The 14,009-nt window shown below is 42.1% G+C and overlaps 1 protein-coding gene across 2 annotated transcripts; it reads right to left on the reverse strand.

Moving 5' to 3' along the window:
* Window positions 1-1,673: 1,673 nt before the first annotated feature.
* Window positions 1,674-13,506, reverse strand: LOC115673800 (sugar carrier protein C-like). Of its 2 annotated transcripts, none has more exons than XM_030596039.2 (4): window positions 4,379-4,524; window positions 3,785-4,107; window positions 2,564-3,193; window positions 1,674-2,228 (listed from the first exon to the last, which is right to left on the reverse strand). In XM_030596039.2, exons 1-4 carry the CDS (start codon window positions 4,509-4,511, stop codon window positions 1,749-1,751), a joined length of 1,566 nt encoding a protein of 521 aa, XP_030451899.1. In that variant the 5' UTR covers window positions 4,512-4,524; the 3' UTR covers window positions 1,674-1,748. The 2 variants fall into 2 exon arrangements, with proteins under 2 accessions (XP_030451899.1, XP_030451898.1); XM_030596038.2 differs by lacking the exons at window positions 1,674-2,228; window positions 2,564-3,193; window positions 3,785-4,107; window positions 4,379-4,524 and adding exons at window positions 10,320-11,061; window positions 11,453-12,082; window positions 12,859-13,181; window positions 13,254-13,506.
* Between the last annotated feature and the right edge of the window lie 503 nt (window positions 13,507-14,009).

A 14,009-nucleotide genomic window follows, 5' to 3' on the forward strand; every position in this document is an offset into this window, starting at 1 on the left:
ACATGGCTAAAACAATGCCGTTTTGGTTAAAATCTGATTTTTCAATAAAATTTTATTTAAATTATATAAAAAAATAAACAAAATTAAAAAAAAGTACAAAAAAGAGAAAAAAAAATAATAAAGCCTTCACCAACGCCGCAGCCCCCACTATCGCCGGCCCTTCCCAACGATGGTGGAGGGCCGGCAATAGTGGGGGCGGTAGCCCTCGCTTGCTTCTTCCTCTCTCTTTTTAAAATTTTTTTGTTTATTGTTGATGTAATTTAAATAAAATTTGTATTAAAAATCAGATTTTAACCAAAACAACATCATTTTAGCCATGCCAGCATTTTCCGTTAGCCAAATTGGACGGAGTTAACGGAAGGACTTGATTGCACCAATTTGACAAGTTAAAAGACTTAATTGCACTTTTGAAAGTTGTAGGACTCAGTTGCACTTTAGTGATAAGTTTTAGGATAACTAGTGCACTTATCCTTAAATCAATTGAGGAGACAACACCAGTAGTCTTAGCACTAGAGTTTTGCTAGATATTCAAGATCGTCGATATACCTTATTTTGGTCCTATTACGTACATAGTATCAATATATATTTCAATGCTATTGACGTTATCATCCATTCTTGTTAAACTAAAGAAGAGAGGAAGGAATAGCGGCTCATGATTGACGCGTCTTTCACCAATCTTGAAAGTTACTGCTTCTTCTTTTTGACGCGAAATCGAGCAATCGGGATCCTCCGAGAGAAGGATCCTGCCTTGGCGTGTGCTACGGCTTCCGGTGCAAGAGCGGGGGATAATTGTACCACCGTGGCGGAGACGTTCAGCTTGTCGACTGGCATCTTCGCAGATATCAACCCCAACGTCGACTGCGATTCTCTATTCCCGGGTCAATGACTTTGTGTGTTCAGTAGAAGAAGATACCAAGCTACACTCGGCCTTCATGGTGTTCCCGCAAGAGCTTAACCGAGAAGAGGCATCAATTTAACCTCAGTATGAATAAGGAGTAATCGGCCTGACTCCTCCATTTCAGGGTTCTTGTCTCTTTGGTGCTTGTGATTCATCGTGTGTCAAAGGTGAACTTGGCTTCTTCCTTCTAGTGTGAACTTCTACTACCTTGTGTCTAGACTCTAATGGGCTTCGAAAATTACTCACCAATAGCTCCAAAAACCTCCATTTTAGTTGTGCAATGACAAATCAATTCGGTTTATATGGTCAAATCAAGGACCAAATGAGCTCATCCAATACTCCTAAAACTATCAGATACGAGATTAAAAATTTTTATCACGATTATACATCAATTATAGTAAATGAATTTTGTTTGGCAACGCAATTCTGACAGAAGTGACGAACCATATCGCAATTGCAACTTTACTAATTTATCATGATGGTTTCAACACATTTGTCCTCCTAATCAGTCCCTCCCATTTCGCACTTAGGTTTAGGACTAACAACTATAAATGTTTTGTTCATCTTTCAATATTCACATGAAGGTGTTATCAATCAGTTTGAAAAGTCATCTAAACCAATGGGCACAAAATATCACCAATAAGCCGCATCACATCTTTACTTCCACGTAACACATTACATTTTTTTTTTCTTGTAGGAGGATTTATTCAGGAAATATCAGAAACTGGTTGTCCACGAAAGCAAATTCGAGAACAAAGTCTATAGTCAAGACATCTAAAACAACTAGCATGATGTTCTCCACGACCATATTTAGAAACAATGGAAAATGTTATCAATCAAAATTCTTCAGTCATACACGTTTCGGGGTCTGTCCGGCGTCGCCCATCTCGATCCCTCCATTAGGAACATTGTCGTCACTAACGAATCCAGACCAGTACCAGTGCTTCTTCCACACCGTGCCCATCTCTTCGATTGGAATGCCCTTCGTCTCGGGCAAGAAGAGGTAGATGTATACGGACATGACAACCACAAAGAAGGCAAAGAACAAGAACAACCCGAACTTCATGTGGCAGAGCATGTTGAGGAAGACCTGAGCCACCACGAACGTGAAGAACATGTTGACCGAGACGTTTATGCTCTGGGCGGCCGACCGGATCTCCAAGGGAAAGATCTCGCTCGGCACGAGCCACCCAAGCGGCCCCCACGACCACGCAAACCCAGCGACGTAGGTGCAGATGAAGGCCACCACGACGCCCGCGTACCACTTGGGCAACTCACCCGGATTACCGTCCACTCCAAATTTCGCACCAATTGCCGATGCAACAACAATCTGAACATGAATAGTATAAGTACACATCTATATAACTCGTTTTCAGGGATGTACCATGATAAGGACCAAATATCGTTTCAAATCTACAAAAGAAATTATAACATGAATGGTATATGTACTAATCTTGGATATGAACCATAGAAAATGATGAGTCCCATCAGCTCTGATAGTTAAAATTCATTTTAGTACGTGTGATAGGTTTACTTAATAATATCTCCGAACCGAGGGACAAACAAAAAATTGCTCCTTACGACATCTATGAACTACATGCCTAATGTACTAAACAAAATGACTGCAAAAGAATTTGGTCTTAGCAAAGTCATCGGATCAAGTACCTGGCACATCAGCATTTGAGTTCCACCCTCAAGGAAAAGGGCTCTCCTGCCCACTTTATCAACAGTGTAGATTGAGACCCACGTGGCACCGACATTGACGAGCCCCGTGATGACGGCAGACATGAGGGAGGCGTCGTTCGCGAACCCCAGGGTGTTGAACAAGACGGGGGCATAGAACATGATCACATTGATCCCGGTGAGCTGCTGGAAGAAGGGAATCAGTATTGCCATGGTGAGGTGAGGCCTGTACTTCCTCTCCAAGAGATTCAGCCAAGGGTGCTCCACTTGCTTCGATGCTTCACTCGCCGCTATCAGGTCATTGAACTCCTCATCAACGTTTTCAACGCCACGGATTCGCTTCAGCTCCGCCCTGGCCTTTTCGTGGTCGCCCCGCTCAATCATCGAATTTGGGGTATCGGGGAGGACAAGGGACCCGATGGTAACAATGAGGGCGGGAACCACGGCACCACCAAGGCTCAGCCGCCATCCCCAACCCCCCTTGATCTTTGCGAAGAAGTAGTTGAGGATGTTGGCCACCAGGATTCCAATCGTGACGGACAATTGGAAGCCGATGTTGAGAGCTCCTCTATACTTGTAAGGGGCCATCTCAGAGAGGTAGAGTGGCACAGACTGTAAGTATATCCAAATTAGGCCAAGAAAGATTGTCAAAGTCTGAATTGTTCCTTTTGTAAGCGAGATTGCTCGTATTGCTTATCAATTAAAAAGCATCACAGTATGTAAAACGCGATGCTGGGGTAGAAAACTTGCAATGTGAATTAACATTCAAAAAGTACATAATGTAACATACTAGTTAAATTCCTATTTACTAGTCTGCCTATAAAAGAGAAAATAATGCATATTCTAGAAAATTGATGGAGCCTAGATGAGCTTTGTCAAACCGGGTCGAAAAGGAAGTTGCTTGTCAGGCTCGCCCATTTCGTTAAACCAGACCAGATCGAACCTAGGCCGGCCCCGGGGCATGCGCAACATTTTCTATAGCAGAGTGAAACAAAAAAATTTAGGCAGACACTAACCACATCTTAAACTGGCAAGACGTGATTCTTATAGCACGGGGCGTATTTAGGTAGCGTTACATATTTCCTATAGCAGAGTGAAACAAAAAAATGTAACATATGTAACGCTTCTTAAGTACGCCCCGTGCTATAAGAATCAGATGGTATTCCTTTTATTTTAATCTCGTGAATGAGAGATAAGCGTGACCTGATTGGCGAATCCAATACCGAAACCGAGGAAGATGCGCCCAACGATGAGCATCCACACGGAGTAGGCGAATCCGTTGAGGAGAGCGCCAGCGCAGAAGAGAGTCCCACCGAGGGACATGGATGACTTCCTCCCCCACTTCCTCGTCACAGTCGAAGCGACCAGCGATGACAAGAGAGCCGCCAAGTAGAGCGACGAGGTGAACATGGTTAAGGTCTCGCTGTTGTACTGACAGTACTGGTTCGTCGTCTTTTCCCCCTGTTGTTTCTCGTACACCGCCGGGAAAAATTTCTTCAGGAACGACGGCATCGACGTAACCCCACCTTGTTACAATCACACAACCAAATTTCAGCCTGGTTATTTTCCGGTGGTGAACGATATCCTGGGTTAAGATTATGACACGCGCTTTGTTTCATGGTTTGGAGACTGATAAAACTGATTTAGATTTACAAACTCTTTTCCTCGAGTTCTTTTCATTCACACACACATATACATGGCAGAGGGAAGAAGGCATGGAGAAACGGATAGAGATCATTGGCATGCTAGTTCCGATGCATTAATCAAAAACAACATACGAAACCCATTTCTTTTTACCGGAGATCCCGATGTCGTAGCCGAAGATCAGACCGCCCATCGCCCCGACGATGCATGTCACTAGCACGTACGGCGTGAGCTCCCCCGGGTACTCCTTGTCGTTACCGGAGACTATCCCTCCTACCGCGGGCATTCTTCTAACCCCAGCTCTTGTTCTTCTTTTGTACTCACTGGCGAAGGAGATGACACTGAAATGAGTGAGAATGGAGTTGTGAGAGATGGAAAATGTGGAGCAAATAACGAAGGGGGAGGATCGTAGGAATTTAAGGGGCCTTGTCGACTATTACGGAAATGTTCAGGGAGTCACAGAAGAAATGCAGAAAAGGGCAAGTAAAATCACTTCATAATTGAGTTGTAAAGGGGATTAAAGGTATCCCCTTAACAAGAAATCGCTACCAGGATTTAAATTAGCAAAAGGGGATACCTTTAATCCTAACCCAAATCCATATATACTTCTTACATTTTCCATTTTTTTAATTAGCTTTCCTGATTAAGAAGAAGATAAAGACTCGATGTCAATTCGTCGTCATCAGTCTCTTATCTCGATGATAGTGCGTCCTATTAATACTTTAGGGTCGATTTTAACATCGGCAATACATGTAAATCCAAATGATACATTACGCACGAGAAGTCGTTTCATGCATCGATATTTATTTGGATGAATCAGGTTGATGAGGTCCGTCGTATGTGTATATACTTATGAAATATTCAACGGTTTGGATGGATCGAATGCATACACAGAGCTAGTTTCATGTGATAATATTTCCTTCCTCGGGTTCCGTGTTATTTTTATCCGTACTTCACAATTCAGTACTTATCCAAGCTTTGTTCATAATAATCTTGGTAATTTGCCATTCTCAGTAGAAAATTAAATCTAGCTAATTAATGGAGCCAATCGCCAGGGTTATTAATTATGACTTATCCATCCATAAAAGAATCTCACTTTTGAAAATTTCCTCACAAGAAATCACTATCAGACGTTACGTTGACTCAATAGGTAAATAAATCACTATCAATCGGAATTAAAATAATACGATCCAGGAACCTCAAAAGCAATTAAGACATTTCCCCCGGCCAGCGAGGAATCAAAATTGAGAATGTATGTTTTCTCTTCTTACCCATTTGCTCGAATACCCTTGAAATCCTTATGTTCTCTCAAGAAAGGAGATGACCAGTCATATAATTGTTGACACCTAGATTTTGATTACCCATTTAGTAATTTATCGCATAGAAAATTATGGATTAATATTTAACCCCTAAACAAAAAAATAATTTCTCATCAAATGACATGTCATATAGACATTAGGTGCATTAGCATTAATTGGGCTCATTAGAACATATTTTTATTTTTTTATTATTTTAAAAAAAAGTAAATAAAAAAAAGAGAGAGAAAAGGGCGGAATAGGGCCGAGGCCGAGCCGACCCAGCTCCCTTTCTTTCTTTCTTTTCCGCTAGGCCCGGCCTACTTCCATCTCTCTTCCTTCCCTTTCCTCCTTCCTCACGCAACTTGATAGAGGAGGGGTAGAGCAGACGCAACTTGACGGGAGTAGAGCAAAGCCGCGAAGGGGTGATGCAGGCCTGGCATTGTGGTCGAGGTGGCTGACGCCCCCAGTCCGCCACCGTTGGAGCGCCGCCGGCCAGACAAAGACTTGAGCACTAGGCTCGACTCGACCAAGGCATCCCCACTGTGCCCCCCTCTAGACTAGACGGAGACACGCGGCTCCCCGTTGTTGCCGTGGCCATCTCCATCGCGGTAGGGTTGCTGCCAAGTAGCAGGCCACAAATCGGGTTGGGTTGGGTTTGCGGGTCTGGCCAACCCGATTCGCTTGTTTCTGGGCCATTTTTGTGCACTTGGGGCTGGGCTAGGAAGCTAGAAATAGGCTTTGGGCTGGGCTCAGTTTTGTTTGTTTTCTTTTAGGGGTTGGGGACCTTTTTGCAAGCTAGATCGAGCATGCGAATCAGGCTTGGTGTGCCTGTGGCCTCGACCACCTGAATCGGTCCCGATCGATCCTTGTCCTTTTGGTGTGATTCGTGTTATGCTTGATTGCACATTGTTTGCTTTGCATGTTTGAATTGCGTTTTTAAGTCTACCTCGCATGTTGATGATTAGAGGCTTGCTAGGTTGTTGTTTGTACATTCCCGTTTGGGTTGTTAGCCTGATCATGAAGAAAATCTTTTTGCTCCCGACCTGCAAGTTTGATGCATGAACATCTTAATTGGCATTTGAACAAGGTTAGGTACTGAAAGGGCACTAGATAAATAACTAGTGTAATCAAGTCCATGAACTCATTGAATCTCTAGTTCATAGGAGTAAGGCGATTCTCCCGTCGCTTTACTTGGGTTTATAATCGATGCACTCTAACTGATTAGTAATGACTCCTAAAAAAATTGATTTACATGTTAATAACTTTAAACCTTTAGTTGCGAGTTAGTATGGGTTTGGGAGAGCCCAAGCTAAATCTTAGGTTTTACTTCGTAATCCATTAGCCTCTAGTTTTTATATATATTGATGATCATACGAGGGTGAGTTGGGTATACTTGTTAAAAGGGAGATCTAAAGTAGAGACTATTTTTAAAATTTTACACCATGATACAAACACTTTCTAAGCACAAAACCAGATTTTTAGGAGTGATAATGAGAAAGAATATTTCGATAAAATTTTGGGACAATTTTTCTTGGAAAAAGAAATTGTGCATCAAAGTTCTTGCCCTGACACCCCTCAACAAAATGGGGTGGCAGAAAGGAAGAATAAACACTTTTTAGAAGTTACTAAAGATCTACTCTTCACAACTAGAGTTCCTACATACTTCTGAGGTGAAGCTTTTCTTATATCCACATATCTTATCAATAGGATGCCTTTCAAAGTGTTAAGGTTTCAAACACCCCTGAAAGTCCTTCGGAAGTCCTACCTAGCCTCTAGACTTGCTTCAGTCTTGCCCCTAAAACTATTCGGTTGTACCTCCTTTGTCCACATCCATGACAAATATTAGGAGAAACTTGGTCCTAGAGCAAAATTATGTGTGCTTATTGGTTATGTACCTAATCAAAAAGGGTAAAAATGCTATGACCCGATTTCCAAAAAAAATGTTTGTCACCATGGATGTCACAATTTTTTAATTAACACCTTTTTTTTGGAGCCGGTCTTTAGGGGGGAAAGAAAGTACAGATTTGCACAACACCATCATCGAGTCTTTTCGTCTAACAGAACCTGAAAGTCCTCTTCCTAAAAATCCTATTCCCGCAACCCTTATATCAGAGTTTGAACCAAGTGTTTTAAATAAAGAAAATTCGGGTCCACCTGCATTGGCATCTCATCCTACTTGTGAGCATAATAGGTGGGAAACTAGTATCAAGAGTATAGAGCTTCCATCCCATTCTAAAGTCTACACAAGAAGAGACAAAACTCAAAGAAATGAGTCTCTTGCTCCCTTTAGGTACCATGAGTCTGAATTAGGACATGATCAGAATTCCATGCAGTCTTCACGTAATGTTCCAACTTAATTTGTTCAACCTGATCTTAGTCAAAAAAAAGAAAATACTAATGAACTTGACATACCTATTGTTATACGAAAAGGAGTTAGATCTTCTACCAAACATCCTATCTCATTATGTGTATTACAAAAACCTCTCACCCAATTTTCGTGCCTTTACCTCAACATTGTCTTGTCTGGAGATTCCAAAAAATGTGAAGGATGCCCTTCAAGTTCCTAAGTGGAAGGAAGCAATTCTTGAGGAGATGAAAGCTCCGGAAAAAAATGGAATGTGGGATATGATGGATCTTCCCAAGGGAAAGACCACAATTGGATGCAAGTGGGTATTCACAACCAAGTATAGATTTTGTCAAAATATATCTCGAATTTGAGCCCGTGAATGAAACCCGACCTGAGAAAATTATAGATAAGCACAGACTTGATTTTTTTCAGATGATTCACATCGAGCAAGTTTCTGACTTAAATTTTGATAACTTAGAGACAAAGAAATATTGTCTTGATTGGTGTGAGAGTCGGCCAAGGAAAGTTAATTGAAGAAAAAAAAGGAAAATCCCAAATTTTGGACTTTGTTTCCCGATATCTCTCGGTCTTGGACTTCTCATGCAGCGTTACATATAAATATATCGAAGGTTTATTTTTGCCTGTGTCAAGCTTGCAAGTGTATTGCAACTTGCAAGTGGCGCCGTTGTTGATGAACGCATGCAAAGGGAGCGCTTCTTCGTGAGGTTGTTGTCTCAATTCAAAGTGAAGGTTTACTTTGTGCAATTACATCCAAGGAGGACTAGTGTTTGTAGCCATGAAATCTTGTGGCAAGATTTGTTAAATCTTTCGTGAGATTAAGAGACTATTTCCCAAGAAATTGTGAGACTAAACACTACGTGAGTTATTCGGTGTATTGAGAGCTAAGAAATATTAAGAGTGTTTGAGTGACTTGAACGTGGTTATAATCTCTATTCTATCACTTGATCTATAATGAAATTATTTGTTGCTCTATCCATGGATGTAGGTCACCTCGACCGAATCACTTAAATTTGATGTCCGACTTATTCTCTTGTTCAATCTATTTTACTGTTTAATCGCTTGCTTCCGCAACAATAGTCACTTCAAATCATAGTCTTATTGGCCTTAAATTTACATATACATTTACTCAAGAAATGGCAAATATTGGAAAGAGTGCAATTATCTTCTGCTTCCAAATGTTGCTGGTGCTCTCACTTCTGCTTGCTGTTTCCATGGCTGAGAGCAAACTGATCGAAGGCTGTAAGTCTTGCTTTTCCCGCACTTCATTATAGGATTAGAGGCAATTCTTAGATATAAATCGCTTGAAAGCGACATCCTAGTAACGCGCTGAAGCATAAATCAATTAAGGAGACGACCTCAGTAGTCTCAGTTCTCGAGTTTTGCTCGATAATCTCCGTAATTCATAAACCTCATTTTGGTTCAATTAGCGTTTTTTTTTTTGGGGGTCAGATTGATTCAATTAGGTTACTTAACTCCCTTTAAATTGCACAACCGAGTATTATACCAAACCATGCTACAAAATAAACTTTGATGTCATGCTTTGACTCTCGAAATGTCCTCCTTGTATGCACAAACAAAATGATGCAGCCCGGCTTCAAGACCAGCTCATTCAGCCAAGAAATAGGCTCATATTCAAGATCGATAAATCAACAAACACCAAGAGTCTCATCGATAAGATCGATAAGTGAAAAGCCTCATCTTTGACTTTGTCATTTTCCATGCATCGAAGCTTGCATCAAGACTCCTCGAGACGGCAACTAGTACTGGAATTATTGTACATTTAATAGTTCCTAGTTTCTAAGTGCTTCTAGTTTCTATGTACTTTAATAGTTTATGGTTTTTAGGTTTAGTCTTTTGCTCTTCTTTTGTTTTGTATAAAAGGGCCTCAAGTCCATGTAAAAAGCAGACTGAATTTGATTAATACAATTTGCCTAGTGCAATTTCTTGAACTTCGAAGAGTTCAAGCCCCTTGAAAACCTAGAAGAATTTTCACTTCGTCCTTGAAAAGTCAGAGCTTTTCAAGTCTGCATCATGGAAGAGTTGCAGCCATCAATCTAGAGGAATTGATGTCCTTTCAACTTCCTTGGAGGCCTAGAAGAGCATCCTTGAAGTTCCTTTCCTTTCCCGCATTCTGACCAGTCACGACCGCCCACTTCCTTCCAAATTCGACAACTCCACAGCACTTATTTGAGAAAACTCAAAACACAAAAGTTGTAGATCCATGAGTCCTTGTTCTTTTGGATTTGGAATCAGGTCATTCCGATCTGATTCGACAGAGTTATGCCTATTTTCTGAAATTAGCGCAGAACTGAAATTTCTACTCGATTTTGTGACGAAGTTTCCGTATGTGCAAGTCACTCTCCCGATCCTATTGTTCGAGTAGTCAACCTTGGGGTACGTCACAAAACAAAATAAACTGATAGAATAATTAAACATTAAACCACACTTTCATCCAATGCACACAAAATATCACCCAATAAGTAGCGTCACATCTCTACTTCACAATCACATAACACATTTCCTTTTCCTCCTGTACAAGGATTTATTCAGAAAATATCAGAAACTGACAGTCCACGAAAGTAAATATAATAACTGAGTGCATCATCAAGACAACTAGAACAATTACGATTATTTGCACCACGACCAACTAGAAACAACGAAAATGTCCAAAAGCTCACATAATTCTTCATTCACACAAGCTTCGGGGTCGGTCTGTCGCGGCCCATCTCGATCCCTCCTTTAAGAATGTCGTCATCGCCAACGAATCTAGACCAGTACCAGTGCTTCTTCCACACCATGCTCATCTCTTCGATTGGAATGCCCTTCGTCTCGGGCAAGAAGATGTAGATGTATATGGACATGACGATCACGAAGAAGGCGAAGAACAAGAACAACCCGAACTTCATGTGGCAGAGCATGTTGAGGAAGACCTGAGCCACCACGAACGTGAAGAACATGTTGACCGAGACGTTTATGCTCTGGGCGGCCGACCGGATCTCCAAGGGAAAGATCTCACTCGGCACGAGCCACCCGAGCGGCCCCCATGACCACGCAAACCCAGCGACGTAGGTGCAGATGAAGGCCACCACGATGCCCGCGTACCACTTGGGCAACTCGCCCGGATTCCCATCCACTCCAAATTTCGCACCAATTGCCGAAGCAACAACAATCTGAACATGTCAACGGAAAATTGCAATATGTCTATTCATGCCCTCAACAATTCGTTCATTGATCCAAATTATAAGTGCACATCTATAAACCACACTTTCAGGGATGAACCAGGATAAGGACCAAATATAGTTTCATATCTAATAAATAAATTATAACATAAATAGTATATGTACATATCTTAGAGATGAACCATAGAAATTGGCGGGTCCAATTAAATCTGATGGTCCTAATTCATTTAGTACATATGATAGGTTTAGTTAATAATGTCTCTGAATTGAGGGACTAATATAAAGTTGCTTGTCACCGACATTTTTGGGCTATATGCATAATGTACTAAACAAAACGATTGCAAATGAATTTGGTCGTAGCAAAAGTCATAAGGTCAAGTACCTGGCAGATCAGCATTTGAGTTCCACCCTCTAGGAAAAGGACTCTCCTGCCCGCTTTATCAACGGCAAAGATCGAGACCCAAGTGGCGCCGACGTTGACGAGCCCCGTGATCACGGCGGACATGAGGGATGCGTCGTTCTCGAACCCCAGGGTGTTGAACAAGACCGGGGCATAGAACATGATCACATTGATCCCAGTGAGCTGCTGGAAGAGGGGAATCAATATTGCCATGGTGAGGTGAGGCCTGTACTTCCTCTGCAAGAGGTTCAGCCAAGGGTGCTCCACTCGCTTCGATTCCTCACTCGCCGCCACCAAGTCCTCGAACTCATTGTCGACGTTCTCGACGCCGCGGATCCGCTGCAGCTCCACCTTGGCTGCTTCGCGCTCGCCCCGCTCGATCATCGAGTTCGGGGTATCGGGGAGGATGAGGGACCCCACGGTGACGATGAGGGCAGGGACCACGGCGCCGCCGAGGCTCAGCCGCCACCCCCAACCGCCCTCGATCTTCGCAAAAAAGTAGTTGAGGACATTGGCCACCAGGATTCCAACCGTGATGGATAACTGGAACCCAATGTTGAGAGCTCCTCTGTATTTGTAAGGGGCCATCTCAGAGAGGAAGAGTGGCACAGACTGAAAATTCAAATTAACATATGAATTAACATATTAGAAAAATTAGCCATTCAAAAAGTACAATAAAAGTAATGATTGAAAATCAAATAACTATTAAAAAAATCAAATAACTATTGTACGTATATATATATATACATACTAAGGTCAATCTTTGATTTTGCCTCATGAAACCTTTTTCTCTAGTGCCTATTTATACTACGTTCTTCAATGGCAACCTCCAAAGTGTCCACACCACATGAAGAGTTTCTAAACCTTGACTTTACTATATTTGATATTTGCAATTGAAATTAAATAGAAAAAATCTCATTCATTAGGAATAAGAAAACCAAGGAATCACGTATGCGATCGAAGATATGATCAATGAGGGGATGAATCCTTGTACCGAGATTGAAGAAAACTTTTACATAGGTCTTATGATTAGAGAAAGTAATAATTTCTTTCGAAAAAATCGATTGAGCCTGAATAGGCTCGAATAGACCGAGCCTGAATAGGCTCGAAGAAGAAAATTGCTTGTTAGATTCGCTCCTTTATCCCTCGAGAGCATATCAGGCCTGGTCTGACCTAGGCCGACTTTGACCAAAAAACAAACCTAGGCCAACAAGGTCATAAATTTTAAAACAAAAATTTTCTGGCGAACACTAACATCTTGAACTTGCAACAATGCCAATCTGACAAAAAGTGCATAATGCAACATATGCAAATTTGATGCCGGTATACCACGTGATATAAGAATCAAAGAGAAAAAAAAATCAAAGAGAAAAAAAAAATGCATGAACCTGATTGGCGAATCCAATACCAAAACCGAGGAAGATGCGCCCGACGATGAGCATCCAAACATGCTCGGCGAACCCGTTGAGGAGAGCGCCGGCGCAGAAGAGGATCCCGCCAAAGAGCATGGACCGCTTCCTCCCCCACCTCCTCGTCACGGTTGAAGCGACCAGCGACGACAGGAGAGCCGCCAGGTAGAGCGACGAGGTGAACAGGGTCAACGTCTCGCTGTTGTACTGGCAGTACTGGTTCGTAATCTTATCCCCTTGCTGCTTCTCGTATACCGACGGGAAGAACCTCCTCAGGAATGAGGGCATCGACGTAACCCCGCCTGCAAAAAACCAGAGTTTCAGCCCGGTTATCAGACGGAGGTGAAAGACGATGCGCGAAACCTATTGTGTACCGGAGATGCCGATGTCGTAGCCAAAGATGAGGCCGCCCATTGCGCCGACGACGCATGTCACCAGCACGTTCCCGGTGAGCTTCCCCGGGTACTCCCTGTCGCTGCCACCGGAGACTATCCCTCCTGCTGCAGGCATTCTTCTAACCCTAGCTCTTCTTCACACGTGAGGAAGACGAAGCGAGAATGAGTCGCGAGATGGAATGTGGGAATTTTAAGGGCTATTTGCAGTGAAAAGTGCTTCCATGAAGTATGGACTGGAGTATATTTAGTACTAATCCGACCTTATCCGCTCTTTTATTTCTTTCTTCTTGTGTTTTTCCATTTTTAAAGCTCTTCTTATTAAGAAAGATACGACTCGATATCGATCCATGTCATCGTTTCTTGGTCCCTATCAATGTCTATCCTATGGTGATATCCGTTTTGCTAGAATTTATTTCATGCAAAAATAGAGCACAACGGCTTAAATTTGAACATTTTAAAAGTACGGGGATCAAAAGTGTGAGTTTATTTTAGAGACTTGTATTTCATGGAAGGACTTGAATCGTGGCCGGAGAATAGTACGAGGACGAGAATTCTGACCCGAGCAAAGTATAAGGACCGAAAGCGAAATCTCTCAAATTGCAGGGATCAAAAAAATGTATTGTCCCCCTAATGGAAACTTGATTAATGGCGGATAAATGGTCAGCTGTTTGGAGTTACATAGGCGATCCGGATGTGGAAATTTATGTAGGAAATCTGGGGCCTTTCTTTTTATAT

Source organism: Syzygium oleosum, unplaced genomic scaffold (assembly GCF_021117445.2).
Source record: "Syzygium oleosum isolate NSW1041296 unplaced genomic scaffold, Sole_v2.1 Sole_v2.11, whole genome shotgun sequence".
NCBI classification, from domain to species: domain Eukaryota; kingdom Viridiplantae; phylum Streptophyta; class Magnoliopsida; order Myrtales; family Myrtaceae; genus Syzygium; species Syzygium oleosum.

Excerpts from the sequence above, each read along its gene's own strand:
- LOC115673800 (XM_030596038.2), bottom strand. The coding sequence starts at position 13,389 with ATGCCTGCAGCAGGAGGGATAGTCTCCGGTGGCAGCGACAGGGAGTAC. Across the intron at positions 13,182-13,253 it reads CTACGACATCGGCATCTCCG|GCGGGGTTACGTCGATGCCC; the intron begins GTACACAATAGG and ends GGTTTTTTGCAG. Across the intron at positions 11,062-11,452 it reads CTCAAATGCTGATCTGCCAG|ATTGTTGTTGCTTCGGCAAT; the intron begins GTACTTGACCTT and ends TGACATGTTCAG.